General features: G+C 35.4%; 1 protein-coding gene across 1 annotated transcript in view; it reads left to right on the top strand.

The window, feature by feature from the left end:
• Positions 1-22,990, top strand: part of SUPT3H (SPT3 homolog, SAGA and STAGA complex component) — a 633,656-nt gene that overhangs the window by 340,708 nt on the left and 269,958 nt on the right. Inside the window, exon 3 of the mRNA XM_044675330.1 lies at positions 7,015-7,099. Coding sequence (XP_044531265.1) covers positions 7,015-7,099 — 85 coding nt within the window. The remainder of the gene's footprint in view (positions 1-7,014; positions 7,100-22,990) is intronic.

The following is a 22,990-nucleotide window of genomic DNA, read 5'->3' as shown; positions in this document are numbered from 1 at the left end:
TAGGCAATCTTTTAGAGCCCTTTACACATAATTCCAAATTGGCCTCCAAAATGGTAGAATCAATTCATAACTCCACCAGCTGTGTATTAATGTCCCAATTTTGTTACATCCCTTCCAACATTTATCACTTTCCTGTGCTGCCATATTGGCCAGTCTGATATGTGTAAGGTGGTACCTCAGAGTTGTTTTAATTTGCATTTCTTTAATCAGGAGGGATTTAGAACACTTTTTTATGTGCTTTTTGATAGTTTTGATTTCATCATGTGAAAACTCACTATTCATGTCCCTTGACCATTTGTCCATTGGGGAATGGCTTGATTTTTTGTAAATATGACTCAGTTCCTTATATATTTGGGAAATTAAACCTTTGTCAGAGAATTTTATTGTAAAAATATTCTCCCAGTTTGTTGCTTTCCTTCTAATTTTGGTTGCATTGGTTTTGTTTGTACAAAAACCTTTTAATTTCATGTAATCAAAATTATTCATTTTAAATTTTGCAACATTCTCTATCTCCTGCTTCCTCTTAAATTCCTTCCTTTCCCATAGATCTGACAGGTATACTATTCTATGCTCACCTAATTTATTTATGATTTCATTCTTTATATTTAAGTCATTTACCCATTTTGAATTTATCTTGGTATATAGGGTGTGAGATGTTGATCTAAACCTAATTTCTCCCATACTGTTTTCCAATTTTCCCCAGTTTTTTTCCAATAGTGGGTTCTTGTACCAGAAGCTGGGATCTTTGGGTTTACACTAGCTTGCTAAGGTCATTTATTCCTAGTCTATTCTATTGATCCACCCTTCTGTCTCTTAGCCAGTACCATATTGTTTTGATGATCTTGGCTTTATAGTACAGTTTAAGATCTGGTACTGCTAGACCTCCATCCTTCACATTTTTTCATCAGTTCCCTTGATATTCTTGATCTTTTGTTCTTCCAAATGAAATTTGTTATTCTTTTTTCTAATTCTATTAAAAAAAAGTTTTTTGATAGTTTGATAGGTATGGCACCGAATAAGTAAATTAATTAATTTGGGTAGGGTTGTCATTTTTATTATATTAGCTCATCCTACCCATGAGCAATTAATGTTTTTTGTATAATTGTTTATATCTAGTTTTATTTGTGTGAAAAGTGTTTTGTAGGTGTGTTCATATAATTCCTGAGTTTGTTTTGGCAAATCAATTCCCAAATATTTTTTATTGTCTCGAGTGATTTTTAAATGGAGTTTCCCTTTCTAACTCTTGCTGCTGAGTTATGTTGGAAATATATAGAAATGTTAATGATTTACATGGGTTTATTTTCTATCCTGCAACTTTGATAAAGTTGTTGATTATTTCTACCAGCTTTTTGGCTGATTCTCTATGATTCTTTAAGTAGATCATCATAACATCTACAAAGAGTGATAGTTTAGTCTCTTCATTTCTGTAATATCTCTTGAAAATGCTCCCATCTCTAATATTGGGATCACTCTAGTATGGGTCTCATCACTTCATGTCTGAACTTTTGAAGTAGCTGGCTGGTAGGTCTTCCTGCCTTGAGTCTCTTCATTCCATTTTTCATTCAGTCATCAAAGTAATTTTTCTAAAATGCAAGTTCTACCATTTCTGGTTTTTTCCCTAGAGGCAATAGGAAATCCTTTGGAGTTTATTAAGAAGGAAGGGAGGTTAAGCCAGGATTTAGGATTTTTAAATCTGGCCTCCTATACTTACTTATTAACTATGTGATGCTGAGCAAGTCAGTAACCTCTGTCTACCTCAGTTTTGTTAACTATAAAGTAAGGATAATAATTGCATTTATCTTCAGAGTTATTGTGAGACTAAAATGAGATAATATTTGTAGAGTTTTTAGTACAATCCTTGGAACACCAGAAGCACCTAATCAATGTTCATTCCATTTCTATCTACAAGCCCCACCTTTATATCAAGTATTTTCTGATTCTTTTAGCTACCAATGTCAACCTTCCCACCCACCCAATTACCTTGTATTCGTGTTATATATACTTATATAGACATAACTTGTCTTCCCTTATAGATTATAGCTCTTGGAGGGCAAAAACTATTTAATTTTTCAGTACCTGGCATAGTGCCTGGCACATAATAGATACTTAGCATAATACTTGTTGATTGAATAATTGATTACTTATGGTCATATAGCTATTGTATGTAAGAAGCAAAACACAGGCATTTTTTACTTTAGGATTGACATTTGAGCAAGAATTAGCCAAAAAGAATAGTTCATTAGTTTTGATGGCAGATCTTAAGATGACAATTTCATAATTAAAAGATGTTCATTTCCAAATATTCTTTATCAGTTCTGATGAGATATTCCAGGTTCACCTGATTACTTCTTCCTGATTATGCATCATAACAAATGATAGTGAACTGCTGTCTTGCCATTTTCATCTGCATCAAATCCTCAAAACAACTGCAAGCTTTATGGAAACTTTTTTTCCATCTTTAGTCAGTTCTATGTTCTTTCTATAGATAGAATAATTTCATTCCTTACAAGAATCCCTAAGGGAAGAGGAATAAAGAAAGGGCAATTCAACTCAACAAATCTTTATTAAATATCTAAACAATGCTAAGTAATAAGGATAAAAAAGATAAAAATGGAAAAACTTTACTTTCACACAACTTTCAAGTTAAATATGAAATGTATACAGCTAAATGTGACATAAGGCAGGGACTGGTGAGGACAAAATACTCTACAAAATTTTGAGGGAGGAGCCACTTTCCACTGAGTTGAAGAGGAGGCCAAAAAAGATTGCAGTCTAGTAGAAACCAATTCTAGAGTTTACAGAATTATAAGTGATATAACTTCCCACATTCATGAGTCAAAAAGACCATATATAAGACAAAAAAGCTGCTATGACATGGTGTGGTAGATGAGTACAGTATTTGAGGGAGGAATTTGTTCAAATTTAGCTTATTGATACTGAGTGACCCTTGACAAGTCATCTCTTGACTTTCAGTTTTCTTATCTATGAAATTAAGGTAATGATCTCCCACACCTTTTTCTGACCTAAATTCTTTGTCCTGACTTAAAAATATTCATGATTCTTTTTGTTTTGTTTTGTTTGGTGCATAATCCATCAGAGCAAAGTGTAATTTCTTTGTAGATTAATAGAATTATCTTCATAAATTTCTGTGGTCAACAAAGTGCCATCACCTGATGCCCATTTCTCTAATGTTGAACTTCCTCAAGCTTAGTTTGATCAATGAAAAACAAGTGGACTGGTATGGAGCTTTTCTGACTTTGTGCTAACTGCTACAACTTGTTCTCTGTTATAGCATAGCCTTCAAGAATTATGTCATCTCCACACCACAATGAATATTGGAGTAACATTTCAATGGAGAATTTTGGTTTCATTTTGCAAGCAGGATTTGATTTGTAAAACCTTGATTTGCATGCAACTTTTGCAAAATACACTGCATAAAGCAAACTTCATGTGTTGTAGACATGTTCTGTGTAGCAAAATCATTTCTAGAGATGGCTGGTACTAAGTGCTTTATTTAAATGATTTCAAATAAATCTCCTTTGGTAAATACAGCCTATGCAACAAATCCTTTCTTTTACTCTCCCTGTCTATGTTATGTTCATTTTTTAGGATAAAAAATGTGTTGCTGACTTATATCTGAACTTTTCACAATTTCATTTCTGTCACATAGTAATTTATTCTTTATATCTACTTGCTAAGGTAAGGTGGCAGCAGCCTGAGTAGGGCTTGAATTTTAGGATGAGGAATTTTATTTTTCCAGATGTTAATAAACTTTAGATTAGACTTTGCGTGAGTATTTTGTATGTGAGTAAGATCTGATCCTGTTCCTGCTATACCCTTTGTCCCTGAGACTAACCTGCTCCCAGGGGTTTAGGAATGAATGGAAGAATTGGAACACATTTCACAAAGTTGCTTGATTATGGCATTTATATTTAGTCTAAAATTTAAAACAATCATATTAAAATGTAGTCAAACTCTGAGAATTTAAAAAATGTGCATATCAGTTTTGTTTTTTAAAGATCAAATTTTGTTTATTACATAAGATATTTTGGTTTGGTACAAAGGAAGTATCCATTAAACACGCCTTCTTTCTGGTATTATTTTTGTATATAATTTTTAATAATATAAATTCCCTTAAAAGCTTATTTCTTTTATTAATGGGTATTTATTTAATAGTCATCTTCTAATTTGTATTGTTTGTTTTAGCAGACATACACATACAGGCAACTCTAATTTAAACCCACAGTTTGCTATAGCAGTTTCCTTCACAAAAATGCTGAATCGGTTAGTCCTAAGTTCTTATAGGCTTTTGGAACACAAACCCATGAATTTAATGTCACATGGGATCCCATTTCTTAATACAAGCTAGCAAGAAAGGAAAGAATTCTTTCTTTCCTTGCAAATGGTCTCAAGTTTTTGCCTTCTGTTATCCTCTCAAAAAGTGAGAAATCAGTATTAGGGTGTTAGGCTAATAGAAGTGGTCATTCAGACATTTGGCAACTAGATTGACTTGATATGGTTCCTTCCTCTCCCCCCAAACTGAGGATGAGGATCTAAGGATTAAAGGTGATAGCAGTTCTCCTTCTCTGGTTTCATTTATTTGCCATCAACCACTGCCACCAAAATCACAACTCTTCCTTCTGCATCTAAAATTAGGGGATGTATGGAAGAGCATCAAGGATACAAGCTGAAGAAGTTTTGGCAGTGGGCCAGTTCAAGAAAGTAGACTGAGATGGTAATGGAGAAATAGAAGAGAAATAGCCAGAGAGTATGGTCAGACTGGGAAGAGCAGCAGAGAAAGGTGCCTACAAAAGGAAGACTCCATTGGACAATACTTTAGATCAGGGGTTGGCAAGGTATGGCTCTTGAGCCATATCCGGCTCTTTTGAGGGCCAGATATGGCTCTTTCTGCAGGAGCCTGTAGAAAGGAAAATTTAAGTATTTATAGATATTAGAATGTGTGGCCACCAGGAATCAACAATTCAGGTTGATTCCGTAATTAAATCAGACCCAAGTCAGCATCGGGTTGAGGAGTTTATTTCCAATCTGATAGGTAAAAAGTAGGAATAAAGAGAAAGGGAGAGGCTAGTCCAGGCCAAAGGCCTGGATGTAGAGAGAAGAAGGTTATAAAGCTTAATAAATGAAGCTGTAAGCCACAAGGCCCAACAGCCAGATAGGCAGAGTTTAGAATTGGCCCAGCTAGGCCAAGGAAGTCAGCCTAACTTACCCACGTGACAATATAGAGCGTAAGCGTTCTGTGGTCTCAGGAGATGCTTCTGCTCCCAGTTCGAGATGGCAACTGCCCCCACAGGAAGTTCACTAACTTACTTAAAGAGATCATGTCTTTCATCACTTCCTGTGGTCCACCTCTAATTCAAATGGACAAATGGCAGTTTCTACATTGATTTGGACTGCCCAAAGGGCAGTCCCTTATTCTTGATTTGTTACTTATTGTCACGTGTGGGTAACTCATCTCCCCTCCCCACTAAGGGAGGTTAGGATTACATCATTTCTATGCCTAGGATGGGTAGATTTTTGACTATTAATGGGCTCGAGCTAATTCCATTTACACAAGCCATAAAGTCAATTTTTTTTTCTGGCCCTGTTACAGGAGCACGCACTGTTACAGGAGCGCACTGTGAGCACTGTACAGCTCTCACGAAATTACATTTTTAAAAATGTGGCTTTTATGGCTCTCACGGCCAAAAAGGTTGCCAACCCCTGCTTTAGATTGTCCACTATAATAGCATATATGACACGCACCTGAGAGAGACATGGCAATCAATGAATCAACAGCTCAGCTATATTATTTTCAAGATGAAGATAAGTAGGCTTGCATTTCAAATGACTGGTAGGATAGCAATGGTTGAAGTACTCTAGCTTAAAAAGACTACACATTTGTACAGAAAAAAAAAGGAAGCAAGTATGACTTGGAATAACAGTATTTATTTTTGTTTTGCAGGAACCACCCTGCTAATATCTAGGTTTCCACATGCGGAGAAAAAATTATCAGAATTAATGTGGGAAAAACTATGGGAGAACAAAATTTAAAGTACCAACATCCTTTATTAATTTACCAAATACTTTGACTAAATAGCAAAGGTTGATCAACATGTATTCATTCTCTTATTCATGCATTAAGCAAACATTTTTAAATGCTTACTGTGTACAAACCACTATACTACATGAGAGGAGAGAAAAAGATTGCAAAGCCATCAAATTTTCATGAAACATAAGCTTTTTGACCTCAAGAGTTTCTAGTCTATTAGTTTATGTAACAGAGACACTTCTGAGTAGTTAGTCCATGCAAGTATCCAAGAGAACTTTTCTATAATTTCTATTCTTTGAGTTATCTGGGCCACTGGGAGTTTAGATGACTTGCCCAGAGTCAGCAAACCAGCATGGGTTAAAAGCAGGTCCTGAGGCCTAAACTCTATCTATTTTGCCATTTATGTTTGCATTTTTTCCTTGAGTCAAAGGCTTTTGTCTTTGATTTTGCTTTCCCCATTTCTTTAAGGCTCAATTCCTGGTGTAGTCTTAATTGTTATTCTTAACTGTCATTCTCTCTACAGATACCCATGTATATACTTAATTATTTACATATTGTGCCTCCTCTCCAGTCTCCCAGTAGATTTCTAGCAAGAGCAGTTTTTTCCATGTTGGGTTTGCATCCTTAGTACCCTACACATTAGTGAATGCTGCTTGTTGAATTGGACTGTAGTTAGGCATCTTTCCTGAAGAAATACTAAAACCATAAATAACTGGAACTACTCAGTTTTATGCAGGGTGATGTCTTCAGGAAAGAGCAGTACCCATTAGTATGTGTAAGTTAATAAAACCATCTAATATTTTGTACATCTCAAGTGCTTATTAAATATTGTATTTCTTTGTTTCAAGTGTTATATTAATTAGCTGCTTTCTAAATTTTCTACCTGAAAACAAACCAAAGCTCTCCATTTCCAACTTTCTTTGTCTTTATTTTGTTTTAATAGTTGTTTATTTGCTTGTTTCTAGGTTTTCTCTAGGAGATGCTAGAAGGCCACTTCATGAAACAGCAGTTTTGGTAGAAGATATTGTTCATACCCAACTGATTAATCTGGTAAGAATATGTATTACCTTCTGCAGAATAACCCAGTTTATAATATTTTTTCACTAAGCACCTTGGCTCTCCATGAATACTCTTTCCCCTTCTGTTTTTACTGTGCTAGATCTATTTGCCAAATGTAGCTTTTCTCAGAGGAGAGCTAAGAAAAAAAGATTTTTTTGTCATCTAATTGAAATAACTGTCATTAAGGTTTAACATCTTCCAGGGAGTTTCAGAAAAGAAGATGCTGGGACAAATGAAACTTTTAATAGTGAGAGGCAGTATGTGGCCCAGTCGAGAGAGTACTGGGCCTTAAGTTGGGAAGATCTGAGTTCAGTTTCTACCTTAGATACTTACTTAGCTCTGTGTCCCTAGGCAAGCCACTTATCCTCTAGACATTTCTTGCTTTACATAATTTGGACCATTTCACAAACCTTTAAGTAAAGCAATTTTTAATGTAATATGAATTTACCTGTCAGCATAGAGAAGAGAGGGAGCAAGTGAGGCTGGAAGAAGGGTGCTCACCTTTGGAGATATTATGTATAAATTTTATCTCATTGATATATTAATATTTATGGCCAGTGGATATTGATTGGCTAATGCTGTCAGGAAGCTCTAGTACAACGGTCGGCAACCTTTTTGGCAGTGAGAGCCATAACCGCCTGCAGAAGGAGGAGGATGGAAGTGGAAGGTGCTGGAATATGGGGTGGGGACTGAAGGGCCCCCTGGGGCACATCCTGGGGCTCTGCCCGGACTGGCTGGTCAGGAGGTGGAGGCAGATATAGCTTGAGAGCCATATGTTGCCAACCCCTGCTCTAGTGGAAAGCGGTTGATAAACTTGCTGAATACAGCTTAATCCAACATTGTTCATTACTTATATCTAATAGGAGAAGTAGGGACAGGAAAAGGATATAGGAATAAATATTAAACCTACCACTAAAGTTTCTAACTATAACTCAAAACCCACTGTCCCACAAGAGACTACTTTGTGTTCACTGGGGTGAACCTATACTAAATCTATTCTATCGTGTATAAATGGAGATTTTGAAACTTGGACTTCATCCTCCATAAGTCCCTTAGTATTTCCCAAAATTCCCTTTAATCTCTCCTGAGCCTCCACGTTTGTGTGGTCATTTTATTGTTTTATAAGTTCTGTAGCTCCTCCCTCTTTATCTTTTGCTCTGTGAATGGGCTGAATAGCTAGGTCTCTTACTTTAGTTATTATTAACAAAGCTTAGTTCTTGTATATTAATTTAAAAATCCACAATCAAAAGATTAAATTTAACTAAATCTATCCTAACAGATTATTTTAAAATTACATACTTCTTCTTAAAATATCTATAAATTTTATCAGCTGCCTCTATGTACTTATCACAAAATGACAGTCTGTTTGATCTGTTCTCATAGCAGGGTGTATGAAACTGACACTGTCAAGGAAGCCCCCTTTGGCGACTTTTTCCTCACCCAGAAAAAAGTGCTGACTTCACCCACTCTTCTTTAGATGACAAAGATGTTTCTTGACTTCTCCAAAATAATTCTTAAGAAAAGCACAGCTTTATTAGAGCCAAGTCTCTAGACCAGTGATGGACAAACTTTTTAAAGAGGGGGCCAAAAGAAAAGAAAGGAAATGCTCATCTGTCTGTTTCTAAGGCAGCTCTTTCAAAGTTTCATTGTATTGTATCCTACTCATTGTATTCGTCAGATTAGGAATAATGCCCCGTGGTCAGATAGAACATTTCAGGGGGCCCCAAGGGGCCGCATCTGGCCCCCCCCCATAATTTGCCCATCACTGCTCTAGATACCTCCTCCAAGCAAGGAAGCTCCAGAGAGTGACCAGTTCCTCAACTATCTTTCCTTTCCTAAAATTTTCTTAATGTACCCACAGATTATTCTTTCCTTCTTTGCTTAAAGGAGCCAAGGTAAAATTTAAACCTCTTTATACTAAATCCTTACTTCTAACTAGGTTAATTAGTTAATTGAAATTCTTATCCTAACAAGACCATGCAGGGACATAGAAGTAAGAAAAATATGACCATGTGAAGGCCAGGACCAGCCATGGAGGGAGGTGGGGGTGGGTGATGAAGGTGGAGGACAAATATAGATCACATGAGGCCAGAGATAGACACGTGGTACTTGAGCAAGGACAGAAGAAAGATGCATGGAATGGATATGTGGACAGGTGGCCTGAGCGGGGCAAAGGTTTCCTCTCTTAGTACTAGAGATTTCAAGCCAGCTCTCCTGACGTATTACTCCACCATCCCAGACATGCTGTGGTCTCTAGTATTGTGGATTCTTCTACTTTTCCTTGGAAGATTTGGGAGTAGGGGACAGGAGGTTGTGGGGAGGGTGTAGGTAGGAAGATCTGAAGAGTGCTGAGCCAACAATCAGAAGTGGAGGAAAAGCACAGAATTGTACAGTAAAGCTAACATTGGTGGGGTTTTTTTTTTAATGAGAATTTTTCAGAATTCTTAATTTGGGGGCAGCTGGGTAGCTCAGTGGAGTGAGAGTCAGGCCTAGAGACAGAAGGTCCTAGGTTCAAACCCGGCCTCAGCCACTTCCCAGCTGTGTGACCCTGGGCAAGTCACTTGACCCCCATTGCCCACCCTTACCAATCTTCTACCTATGAGACAATACACCAAAGTACAAGGGTTAAAAATTAAAAAAATTAAAAAAAAAAAAGAATTCTTAATTTAAGTTGAATTTGTATCATGTGAATTTACTTAAAATGAGAACTATCTGTGCTTGCTTTAATTTCATCATCTATAATATGATCAAAATAATAATACCTACCTCCCAGGGTTATTATAAGGATAAATTGAGATAATTTTGTAAACCGTGACATTCTATGTAAATAACTTCCTGTTAGCATATAAGAGAGGAGACTTGAATGTATTTTTCCTACTCACTTCCGGGCATCATTATAGTTATTTCCAGACCTATTTTTGGTTCTGTTAGCTTTATCTGAATGGAATATTAAGGAACAGTTCTCAAGTAGGCTCTCCTACTTATCTAAGAAAATATTCCAATTTAGGATCAAAAAAAATATCATTATATTAAATAGTAAAATACAAAATAGAAAGTGACATGTACTACTATTCATAATTACTACATTCGTTAATTCTGATTGTTTGGGGGAATGTCTTTTGGTGGAGATAATAAAAATAATAAACAGTATCTATCTAAAACCATCAACAAGCATCATATGTGATGGGGATAAATTAGAAGCCTTCCCAATAAGGTCAGGCATGAAACAAGGATTCCCATTATCACCTCTATTATTTAACATTGTACTAGAAACACTAGCAATAGCAGTTAGAGAAGAAAAAGAAATTAAAGGTATTAAAATAGGCAATGAGGAGACTAAAACTAATTCTTCACAGACAATATGATGGTCTACTGAAAAAATCCCAGAGAATCAACTAAAAAGCTAGTAGAAATAATCAACAACTTTAGCAAAGTTGCAGGATATAAAATATATTCACATAAATCATCAGTATTTCTATATATTTCCAACTCTTCACAGCAGCAAGAGTTAGAAAGTGAAACACCATTTAAAATCACCCTAGAAAATATAAAATACTTGAGAATCTATCTATCTACCAAAACAAACACAGGAATTATACGAATACAACTACGAAACACTTTTCAAACAATTAAAACTAGATCTAAATAATCAGAAAAACATTGATTGCTCATGGGTAGGACGAGCTAACATAATAAAAATGAACATTCTACCCAAATTAATTTACCTTTTTAGTGCTATACCTATCAAACTACCAAAAACCTTTTTTTACTGAATTAGAAAAGACTATAACAAAATTCATTTGGAAGAGCAAAAGATCAAAAATATGAAGGGAAATAATAAAAAAAAAAGTGAAGGAAGGTGGCCTAGCAGTACCAGGTATTAAACTATACTATAAAGCAGCAGTCATCAAAACAATATGGTACTGGTTAAGAGACAGAACGGAGGATCAGTGGAATAGATTTGGGGTAAATGACATCAGCGATACAGTGTATGATAAACCCAAAGTGCCCAACTTTTGGGACAAAAATCCACTATTTGACAAAAACTGCTGGGAAAATTGGAAAACAATATGGGAGAGATTAGGTTTAGATCAACATCTTATACTCTACACCAAGATAAATTTAGAATGGGTGAATGACTTGAATATATGAAGGAAGCTATAAGTAAATTAAGTGAACACAGAACACAGATCTTGTCAGATCTCTGGGAAAGGGAAAATCAAGCAAGAGTTAGAAAAAAATTACAAAATGTAAAAAAAATAATTTTGATTATATTAAGTTAAAAAGGTTTTATACAAACAAAAACAATGCAACCAAAATCAGAAGGGAAATAACAAATTGGGAAAAAATCTTTATAACAAAAAACTCTGACAGTGGTCTTATTACTCAAATATACAAGGAGCTAAATCAATTGTATAAAAAATCAAGCCATTCTCCAATTGATAAATGGTCAAGGGACATGAATAGGCAATTTTCAGATAAAGAAATCAAAACTATCATTAAGCACATGAGAAAGTGTTCTAAATCTCTAATAATCAGAGAAATGCAAATCAAAACAACTCTGAGGTACCACCCCACACCTAGCAGATTGGCTAAAATGATAGCAGGGGAGAGAAATAAATGTTGGAGGAGATGTGGCAAAATTGAGACATTAATGCATTGCTGGTGGAATTGTGAACTGATCCAACCATTCAGGATGGCAATTGGGAACAATGCTCAAAGGATGCTAAAAGAGGGCCTGCTCTTTGATCCAGCCATAGCATTGCTAGGTTTGTACCCCAAAGAGATCATAGATAAAAAGACTTATACAAAAATATTTATAGCTGTGCTTTTTGTGGTGGCAAAAAACTGGAAAACAAGGGTATGCCCTTCAATTGGGAAATGGCTGAACAAATTGTGGTATATCCTGGTGATGGAATATTATTCTGCTCAAAGGAATAAAGAACTGGAGGAATTCCATGTGAACTGGAAAGACCTCCAGGAATTGATGCAGAATGAAAGGAGCAGAGCGAGAACAACATTGTACACAGAGACTGATACACTGTGGTAAAATCGAATGTAATGGACTTCTGTACTAGCAGCAATGCAATGACCCAGGACAATTCTGAGGGATTTATGGAAAAGAACACTACCCACATTCAGAAGAAGAACTACAGAAGTGGAAACACAGAAGAAAAACAACTGCTTGAACACATGGGTTGATGCGGACATGATTAGGGATGTAGGCTTGAAAGGACCACCCTAGTGCAACTATCAAAAATATGGAAATAAGTCTTGATTGATGACACATGTTAAAATCTGTGGAAATGCGAATCGCCTATGGGGGAGGGATGAAGATGAGGGTGAAGGGGAAAGTAAAAAGATGAATCATGTAACCATGGAAAATTTTTCCAAAAAATAAAATATTTTTAAAAATTAAAAAAATATAAATATTATCGCAGAAAAAAAAAGAAACAGCCTAACATAACAAGCAATAGCCTAGGAGGTAGAAGACCTGGGTTCTAGCTCAGCTTTTACCACTAGCAAACTGATTTAAAAAAACTCATTTAAATATTCTAGATCCTAATTAATTGCTCTCCAAAATAATAGGATTGAATTATATAATCTCTATAGTATTTTCATCTCTGATGACCTTACTGTAAAATCTTGCAGGAATGCCTGTATGCGAGAATTGGATTCCTAGTTTTGTTTATTCCCTTTCAAGTCTGTATTAGGCTGCATTTTTGTCATAATGTATTTGTTCCACAGTTGCATCTAAGAGCTTTTTTCCCCTTACCTAATCTACAATCAAAGTATATTACTTGTCTGTGGAGTTCATTTGCAATAGTGTGTAGCAGTTGATGAAGTCCAGACTTAAGATTCTGAATTCCAAAAGAAGTTGCCTATTTGGTGACCTTTTTGATAAAAAGCTCTTGACATTTGGGGAGCTGTTGCTCCAGTTCTCAAGGTGGTTTAACCTTGTATTGTAGAAACTAATTGTCATTCTTTTGTCCTTTTTATAGTTAGTGCTCAGCATCATTTCACATTGGCTGTAGGGACACTATGCAACCTAAATATCCCAAAATTTATAATCTCATGTGTCTAAAGCTATGGTTTATTCAGATAATATAACAGTACTATATCTCAAGTATAATTATGAATTATGATCATTTGTACTAAAAAATTTTGGTATCCTCCTTAGAACATTTTCTTTCCAGAGATAACTACTGTCCTTATACCTCACCATTCTGAACATAATGGTGTTATTTTGTTCTAGTATGTACGAATCCCCTACTGACCATGGCCAGCTTAATCACACAATGGGGGGATATATACATGTTAGTGTTATAATGAATTTCTGGGACAAAATGGAGACCACTTTGAGTGACAAGACTGTCAGTTGGAGACATTGGAGTGTACCCAGGTGCCATGAGCCAGGGCCAAAAGTCAGCTGGAGGAACCCTATAAATACCCATCATGCTCAGTCTGGAGCAATCTTGGGAGGTGGGAGGTTCAAGGGAGGGTAGGCCCTATATCTGCAATTCAACTGCCTTGCCTGAAAGAGCTAGAGAACTATTGTAACCATCACCAATAGAGTTGTGAGAGAACAATACTACTGTCATCCAAGAAGATCATCAACAGCTTTCCCTAATCTTTGGCTTGGCTCAGGCCAAGTCAATCCAAAGTTAGTGAGAGGAGGGTCAAGAATCTCCAGTCTCTTCCTGATCCAGCAATCTCTGTAGCCTTGACCATTCATTTAGATAATTAGCAACAGGATTCCCAAATCCTCCATCCTTTCCCTTGTTCCTAACCCTGTTAAGCTAGAATTAAATATAGTTGTTTGTTACAAAGTACCTTTCCTGAGTGGTGAATATATCCGAAGCCCTTGGGAAAGGGAAGACAGCCAAATAGTCAGATCCACAGCGTTATCCAATCAGTGCACAAATAGCCCATATCAACATCCATGCCAACCCTAGGTTGAGGAACTAGAGAAGTAGAGAAGTTGACTATACATACAACTTCTCAGTGATTTCTTGCTTGGGCAGCTATTAAAAGGAGACAAAAGGAGCTGACAGACTCAGTCTAGCAAAGCCTTTCAGGTGGGGAGAGGCTTAGCCTTTCTGCCATTAGCACTCACACAGAGGTCTGTGAGTGAGTGAGAGTGTCTCTGTCTCTGTCTCTCTGTCTCTCTCTCTGTCTCTCTGTCTCTCTGTCTCTCTCTCTGTCTCTCTCTCTGTCTCTCTCTCTGTCTCTCTCTCTCTCTCTCTCTGTCTCTCTCTCTCTCTCTCTCTCTCTCTCTCTCTCTCTCTCTCTCTGTCTCTCTCTCTCTCTCTCTCTCTCTGTCCCTCTCTCGCAATCCATCCCAATCCAGTTCATCCCCATTCTTTTAACATTAGTTCTTGAGAAGTATTTTTTTTAAATTAGTTTTGAGGAAAGCAAGTGATGAATCCATTACCCATACTCAGTGAATACACTTTTGAGCCGTATTGCTTGAAAAAGCAACTGTTCAATAAAACACTAATCATATACTTTGTAAGAAGTATTACCAGAAAAAGAATTTAACCATTTGTTCGTATTTGGACATTTTGGTTGTGATTTTCATTGAAAAGCAGTGTGGCATGATGAATAGTGCTGAATTAGAAGACAGAAAGATCTGGGTTCAAGTCTCATCTTTGATACTTTTTAGTTATATGATCATAATAACTAATTAACCTCTTTAGCTTCAGTTTCCTCATCTGCAAAGTGGGTCTAATATTATTTATGGAATATACCTCATAAAGTTTTCATCAGTTGAATTTAGGTCAATCAGTTCAATTAAGTAGAGATTTGCCAAATGTAAATGAAGCATTTGCAAACTAAGGCACTATAGAAATGAGAGCCATTATTTTTGCTATTATTCATTGGTGGATATTAGCTATGCTATATCTATATTTCTATCTATCAGTCTATCTATCTATTTCTGCATTTTTCCCCTCTTATAAATTCTGCTTTCAAGTGTTTCTAGATTTTCAAATCTTAAATCAATCTATTCTAAGCTCTAATAGATACTACAAAGGGAGAAAGTTTTTAAATTGATAATGAGTATATTCAGTCCAGCCTAGCTAAATTCGGATAAGCCTATAACCAATGTTTAGTCTCTAAATTATGAATATTTTGTTCACAGTGACTCATAAAGAGATTGTACTTCTATTCTTTATCATTTAAGTTGGTATTCACATTGATGCAATAAGGATCTTTTATGAAGGTACCATACGTAGTTGAGGAAAGGTATACTTCCATTCAGTATTCTCCCAAGTGCTATCATATCCAACATTTCTAAAATTCTATTCATTTCCTTAAATTCTTTATCATTATTTTGTGGTTAGATTTATCTGTGTCTGAGAGAGGTAAATTGAGTTCTGCTGTAATAGTTTTATTATCTATTTCCTCCTATAATTTGTTTAAATTGTACTTCAAGAATTTAGATGCTAAGCCATTTGATACATATGTTCAGTATTGGTAATAATTGCCTATAAACATATTAAAATAGTTTCCCTGTTTATGTCTTTTAACTAGGCCCATTTTGCATTTACTCTGTCTGAGATCATGATTGTTATATCTACCTTTTTTACTTTATCTGAAGTAAAATTGATTCTGCTCTGGTACCTTATTTTATTCTGTGTGTTTCTTTTTGTTTCAATTGTTATTTTTGTAAACATTCTTATATTTTGATTTCTAATTCATTCTTCTAACCTCTTCCAATTTAAAAGTAAATTGATCACATTCACTTATGCTAGCTAACCTTGTGTATAACTCTGTCCCATTCTCTTTTAATTATACCCTTTTTTTACCCTGGTCCATCTTCAAAGGTTTTATTTTTTGCTTTTGGTTACTGCCTCCTTTAATTTACCCTTTCTCCTCTTTCCCTCTTTTTTTTTATTAATCCCTTTCCTTCCTACTTCCCTTTTGAGGAAGATTAATAAACTGTGTCTATATACATATTTTTCCCTTCTTGAGCCAGTTCAAATGAGTGTGAAGGTAAAGTATTGGCCATTCTCCTTATTCTCCTCTCCACTATATAAACTTTTCCCAGTGCCTCTCATTTATTTGAGATAATTTTTCCATATTCTTCCTTTCTTCCCCCTTTCAGTGTATCCCTCTTTCTCACTCTTCCATTTTTCTTTTGAAGTCATCCCAACAGAATAGAATCATTCACATGCCCACCATCTAAGTAGGCTCTTTCTAATAGCTCTAGTGATGGCAAAGTTCTAAGATGTTAATGTATAAAAAGATAAATAGTTTAATTTTGTTAATCACTTATGATTTCTCTTTCATGTTTACTTTTTTATCCTTCTCTTGAATTTTGGGCTTGAATGTCATATTTTCTCTTCTGCTCTTGTATTTTAACTAGAAATGCTTGAAAGTCTTCTCTTTAGTTAAAAGTCCAGTTTTCCTTTGTATATACTCTTTTTTTTCTGGGTAGGATATTCTTGATCATAATTCTAGATCCTTTGCCTTCTAGAATATCATATTACAAGCCCTTCTGTGCCTTTGTAATGGTAATTTCTAAGTCTTATGTGATCCTTACTGTGGCTTTGAATTACATCTGTCTAGCTGCAAGCAGCCAAATCTTGACCTAAGATTTTTGGCTATAATATTCCTGGGAGTTTTTATTTGAGATTTCTCTCCAAAATTTTCCAGTTGATTCTTTCATTTTCTACTTTGCCATATGGTTCTATCATATCTGTGCTCAGAATATGATTTCTGGGCTCTTTTATGTTTTTGTTTGTGGCTTTCAGAAAGCTCAATAATTCTTAAATTATTTCTCCTCAGTCTGTGTTCTAAGTTACTTCTTCTTTCCTATGAGATATATCATATTTCCTTCTATTTTTTTCAGGCTTTTGATTTTGCTTTATTGTTTCTTGGTGCATGGTGGAGTCATTAGCTTCCAATTGACCATTGGAATTGACCAATTGACCAATGGACCATTCCAATTCTAATTCTTGAGGGAGTTATTTTCTTCAGTGAAGTTTTGCTCCTCTTTTACCATTTCAAAAATTCTAATTTTTAAGGAGTTATATTCTTCAGTATTTGTGTGCCTTTTCTACTAAATCGTTAATTCACTTTTCTTAATTGTCTTACATTGATCTCATTTCGTTTCCTAGTTTTTCCTCTGTTATTTTTATGTGAATTTAAAAATCATACAATTAAACATTTTTTAAAATAAAAAACTTTTTCTTTAGCCCTTTTAGGAATTCTTACTGGGCTTGTGTCTGATCTGCATTTTTTCTTTGACATTTTGCTTATGAATGTTTTCAAGTCATTATCTTCTACAACTGTGTCTTGAGTTTTACTCTCACTATATAATTTTTTTTAATTTCCATATTCCTTTTTGTTTGCTCATTTTCCCAGTCTGTTTGACTTTAGACTTTATCTTTTGTTGGGCTCTCTTCATCTCTGGGGGTAAGGGATATCTAGCCTGAGCTAGAGTTTTTTGTGCTTCCAAACTAATATATAATATTATATAATAATAATAATAATAATATAATAAAATAATACAGGAAAGAGGTCTGTTCACTAACCTTATGTTCTGTGCTCTGCAGATTCCTGACCCAGTTTGAATCTGTTGGCTCGTGTGTAGTTGAGTTTCTGTAGGCTGCTGCTGGACACAATCAAAGTTGGCCTTCAGGGAGGTTATATAGGTTCAATGTGAAGGAAATGAAGGCTCTTCCTTGGTTCTGGTCTCTTACCTTGGTTTATTCTTCTGTAGCTTATGCATAGGGTTAAAGTTTAGGACTGAGTCCCCATGCTGTTGCTCTTTGGCTGAGAGAAGCAAAACTTTGGTTCAGGAACTTGTTCTTTATTCCTTGTACAAATAAGTCCTCTACTCCCTTAAACCTCTCTTCTCTCTTCTCTCTCCTGGAAATATTATCCCAAACTATGTAATAGGTGACAGAGCTGTCAGATATTTTCTTGCTCCCAGTGCTAATGCAGGATTCTAATGTGATCTCTTTCTTCCCTGGTCTTCAGTCCTTCCCTCCCCGCCCCTCCCAATCACTGTCCCAGAGTATTCTGTCCTTGGCTCTCTTTTTTTTTTCCCCTCTCTTCTACTTTATTTGATTGAGCTCATTAGTCTCATAAATTTAATTACATTCTCTGTGATGATGCTTCTCAGATCTGCTTTTCTGCCCCCAACCTCTCTGCTGACCCCCATTCTCACATTTTAAAATTCAACATGTTCAAAAGAAAATTCATTTTCTTTACTCTTAAACTCTTCCTCCATTCCTACTTTCCCTATTTCTGTAGAGGGCAACACCACTTTCCCAGACCTTCAGTCTTGAAACCTAGCCATCATCCTGGATTTTTTGCTCCACATATCCAAGCTGTTGCCATGACCTGCTAATTTCACTTGTACCATATTTCCCTTCTTTTCCTCTAACATTACTTTCTTTTTTTTTAAAACCCTTACCTTCCGTCTTGGAGTCAATACTGTGTATTGGCTCCAAGGCAGAAGACTGGTAAGGATAGGCAATGGGGGTGAAGTGACTTGCCCAGGGTCACACAGCTGGGAAGTGTCTGCAGCCAGATTCGAACCTAGGAACTCCCATCTCTAAGCCTGGCTCTCATTTCACTGATAGCCAGCTTCCCCCCGTCTAACATTACTTTCACTCTACTGCAGATCTGCATCATATCAAGCCTGGACTGTTGCAATAAACTATTGCTGAGTTTGCCTACCTCAGATCTCTCTCCACTCCAATCCATCCTCCATTCAGCCACCAAAGTGATTTTCCTAAAGTGCAGATCCTACTATGTCACCTTCCTACACAGTAAATTTGAGTGTCCCTGTATTGCTTCTAGGATCAAATACAAAATGTTTTACTTGACATTCTAAATCTTTCCTAACCTAGTCCCCTCCTACATTTCTCGCCTTCTTATACCTTACTCTCTATTATATACTCTTTGATCCAATGCTCTGGGATCTAGAACTTTGACACATACCTCAAGTTTAGTGGATATAACATAGATGAAAATCCTGCAGAGGAACCCAAAGAGTTGGCCAGAGAGAGAAGAAGAAAAGCAAGTGAGGGCAATTTAACAAAAACTCAGGCAATAGAAAATATCTAAAAGAAGGCTTGATATAGTGTCAAAAGCTGCAGAGAGATTAGAAAGAATTGTTTTATATGCCATTTGTATGATAGAGATTTTTAAATTAAGAAACATTTTTCAATCTTTTATCAAAATAAATTCCTCTTCCAAATGACATAGGTCTAGTACTTTCTTTAGACTGGTGTTCTTGGTCTGACAAAGACTTTATTTACGGTCTTGTCCTGTTATGTTTTGTAGTTTTAGAAAATAAACAAAAAATTGTTTTAAATATATGATGAAGTCTCATCTTAGCTATCTGGGAGCAAAAATTGCCCTGTGAAATTCACCATTCATTCTTCTTAAACAGTTCTATGAAGCATTCACTTATGCTACCTCAGTAATGGTTTATGAGTGTGTTTTAAAACAGTAATAAAGTTCCTGTGTATGAGATTAATTAAAAATGTTATAAAAAATAAGACAAACTAATATAATTTGTGATTAGATTTAAAAAAGGAAGTGGAGGTACCATGGGACCTAATGAATCATAGCAAGGAAACAATCTTCTAGCTAACTAAACATTCAGACTTTGTACTGAGTCATAGAACACACACACACACACACACACACACACACACACACAACTCAGTAAATCGGAACACATTCTATGTTTACATGAATGGGATAACAGAGTTCACAAAAACCATCTGGGAAAAATCTCTAGACTATTTTGTCTCTTCCTACTGTGAGGTAAATTGAGCACTACATTTTTAGTTAAAACAGATTAACAATACACCTGCCTTGAAACAACACACAATAGACCCATGAAACTGAAAACAGTGATAGTAAAGACAGTCATATGCATTACTTACAAGATTCCTTTCTTATCTTATAGGTGTTATTAGGGGAAAAACATTCTTTCTGGAAACACTAAGTACTGAGTATATGGTCTTCTTCCTTTTGTGTTTATTGTTTGAATGTAGCAAAAAATCAGATAATTTTATAAATTATATATTTCTTGTTTTTCCCTCAATTTTATTTCTAGATAGGTTCATCCTCCCTTCCCTCCCCAAATAGCCATTCATTATAACAAATAATTTAAATGAAAATAAAAAAGAGCAGCTCAGCAATTTAGCAAATGTAATCAGCTCATCAACTGAGTCCAACTGCATATGCAACATTTATATTCATTCCCCTACCTGTGCAAAGATGAAAGGGAGGCACATTTTCTCAATTTTTCTTCAAGGACTGTCTTGTTCAAAATAGTTCCACAGCAGTAAGTTTTAGATTTCATTTTTTAATATTTACATTGTTATCATTATGTACCAACTGTCCCAAAAGTATTAGTACAGTTTTAAGCTATTCAGTTTTGACTTTGGGGTTAATTTATATATGGTTTTCATATTTCTACCTACTTGGTGTAAGTCAATGTAAGACTTCTTCGGCTTATTTAAATAATTAATATTCATTTTTCTTATGGAGTAGTAATATTTTATTGCATTTATGTACCACAGTTGTTTTATTCCCCAATAGATGAGCATCTACTTTGTCTCTAGTTCTTTGTTATGTTACGAAGTATTCCAGTGACTGTTTGGTATATATGGAATTTTTATTTCTGTATTTGACTTCCTTGGTAGTAAAGGTTATGACTATTTTAGGAATTTTTTTCTTTTTTCTTTTTTCAAATTTAGAATATTTTTTCATGGTTACATGATTCATGATTCCCTCCCCTTTCCCTCCCTAATCCTGGAGCTGAAAAGCAATTCCACTTGGTTAACACATATATCATTGTTCAAAACCTATTTCCATGTTATTCATATTTGCAGTAGAGTGATCTTTTAACATCAAAACCCTAATCATATTCCTTTTGAACTACATGATTGATCATATGTTTTTCTTCTGTGTTTCTGTTCCTACAGTTCTTTCTCTGGATGTGGATAGCGTTCTTTCTTGTAAATTCTTCTAGATTGTCCTGGGCATTGCATTGCTGTTAGTAGAGAAGTCCATTACATTTGATTGTGCCACAGTGTATCTGTGTACAACATTCTCCTGGTTTTGCTCCTTTCACTGCATCAATTCCTGGAGGTTGTTTTAGCTCACATGGAATTCCTCCAGTTCATTATTCATTTGAGCACAATAGTATTCCATCACCAGCATATACCACAATTTGTTTTGCCATTCCCCAATTAATGGACACCCCTTCATTTTCCAATTTTTTTTTTGCCACCACAAAGAGCTCTGCAATAAATATTTTTGTACAAGTCTTTTTCCTTATTATCTTTTTTGGGGGTACAAACCCAGCAACGGTAAGGCTGGGTCAAAGGATAAGCAGTCTTTTAAAGCCCTTTGGGCATAGTTCCAAATTGCCATCCAGAATGGTTGGATCAGTTCACAATTCCACCAGGAGTGTATTGGTGTCTCAATTTTGCCACATCTCCTCCAACATTTAATCACTTTCCTTTGCTACTATATTGGCCAGTCTACTTATATATAAGGTGGTACCTCAGAGTTGTTTTAATTTGCATTTCTCTAATCAGGAGGGATTTAGAACACTTTTTAATATGTTTATTGATAGTTTTGATTTCATCAAACTGCCTAGTCATTTCCCATGTTTCAAAATCTCAGCTTCATTCCATTATGGAACTCTCAAGTCTTTAGAGACATCCTGGCAACCTGGGTGCTAATGTCTTAGTTTCCTCATTACACTGGTTCATGATAAAACCTTAATAAATGCTTCTTGACTGACAATTTTCATAACTCCTCTAACATTGACTATTCCCATCTTTTTTCTTCATTAACAATCTGCTAGTGGAGAGAAGAATCATAAGAATCATAGATTTATAACTAGAAGAGACTTTAAAAATCATCTAGTCCAGTGCTGGGCAACCTTTTTAAAGAGGGGGCCAAAGGAAAGGAAATGCTCATCCGTCAGTCTGTTTCTAAGGCAGTTCTTTCCAAGTTTCATTGTATAGTATCCTACTCATTGTAGTCGTCAGATTAGGAATAATGTCGCACTGCCAGATAGAACATTTCAGGGGGCTGCATCTGGCCCACGGGCTGTAGTTTGCCCATCACTCATCTAGTCTAACACCAACACTTTATTGAGGAGGAAACCAAAAGCCAGAGAGATTGTGATATTTCCAGTGGCAGAGACAGTATTTGAACTCAAGCCCTCTGACTCAAGATTAAGTGAGTTAACATATGTAGAATGCTTTGCAAATCTTAGTTACATAAATGCTACCAATAACAAATGATTTTGAATATTGCTGCTTTGTAATATAATTTGAAGTCTAGAAACTATTCCGTTTTATCTCTACTTTTCTTTTCATTATTTCTCTTGATATTCAAGAACCTTTATTTTTACACGAATTTTGTTATTATGCCATGACAAGGCATTGGAGTAGGATTTGATTGGAGAATGTTATCTTTTTATAATTTTTTGGCATTGGAAAGTCTGTGTCAGAAAGGATCTTGAGCCCTAAGCCTACCCTATATCTATTTCCCACTCTTTGACATCAACTCAGTACATTATGCATAAAAAGAATTAAATAAATGTTTGTAAATTTTATGTCTGCATATTTTTATGGAAAATTATGCTATAGAAATTTAGAAAATAATATAGTCAGTGGTCTAGAAAAAGTATATAGACATTTGCCCAGCCACTAAATCTGGAAGCCATTTCAATGAATTATTTTTATAGTAATATAACTCATTAATGTTTCTATTACTGAGTTATAGTATTTTCTGAAATATTTTAATTTTTAGTTTCTGAGCTTCTTTAGAATAAATAATATTTTTTGAAATTTCAAATGATATTGTATCTAATATCCAAGAATTATA

This window comes from Gracilinanus agilis, chromosome 4 (assembly GCF_016433145.1).
Source record: "Gracilinanus agilis isolate LMUSP501 chromosome 4, AgileGrace, whole genome shotgun sequence".
Lineage (NCBI taxonomy): Eukaryota > Metazoa > Chordata > Mammalia > Didelphimorphia > Didelphidae > Gracilinanus > Gracilinanus agilis.
The sequence above is the reverse complement of the archived record's forward strand: the minus strand, read 5'-3'. Positions and strand labels throughout refer to the sequence as shown.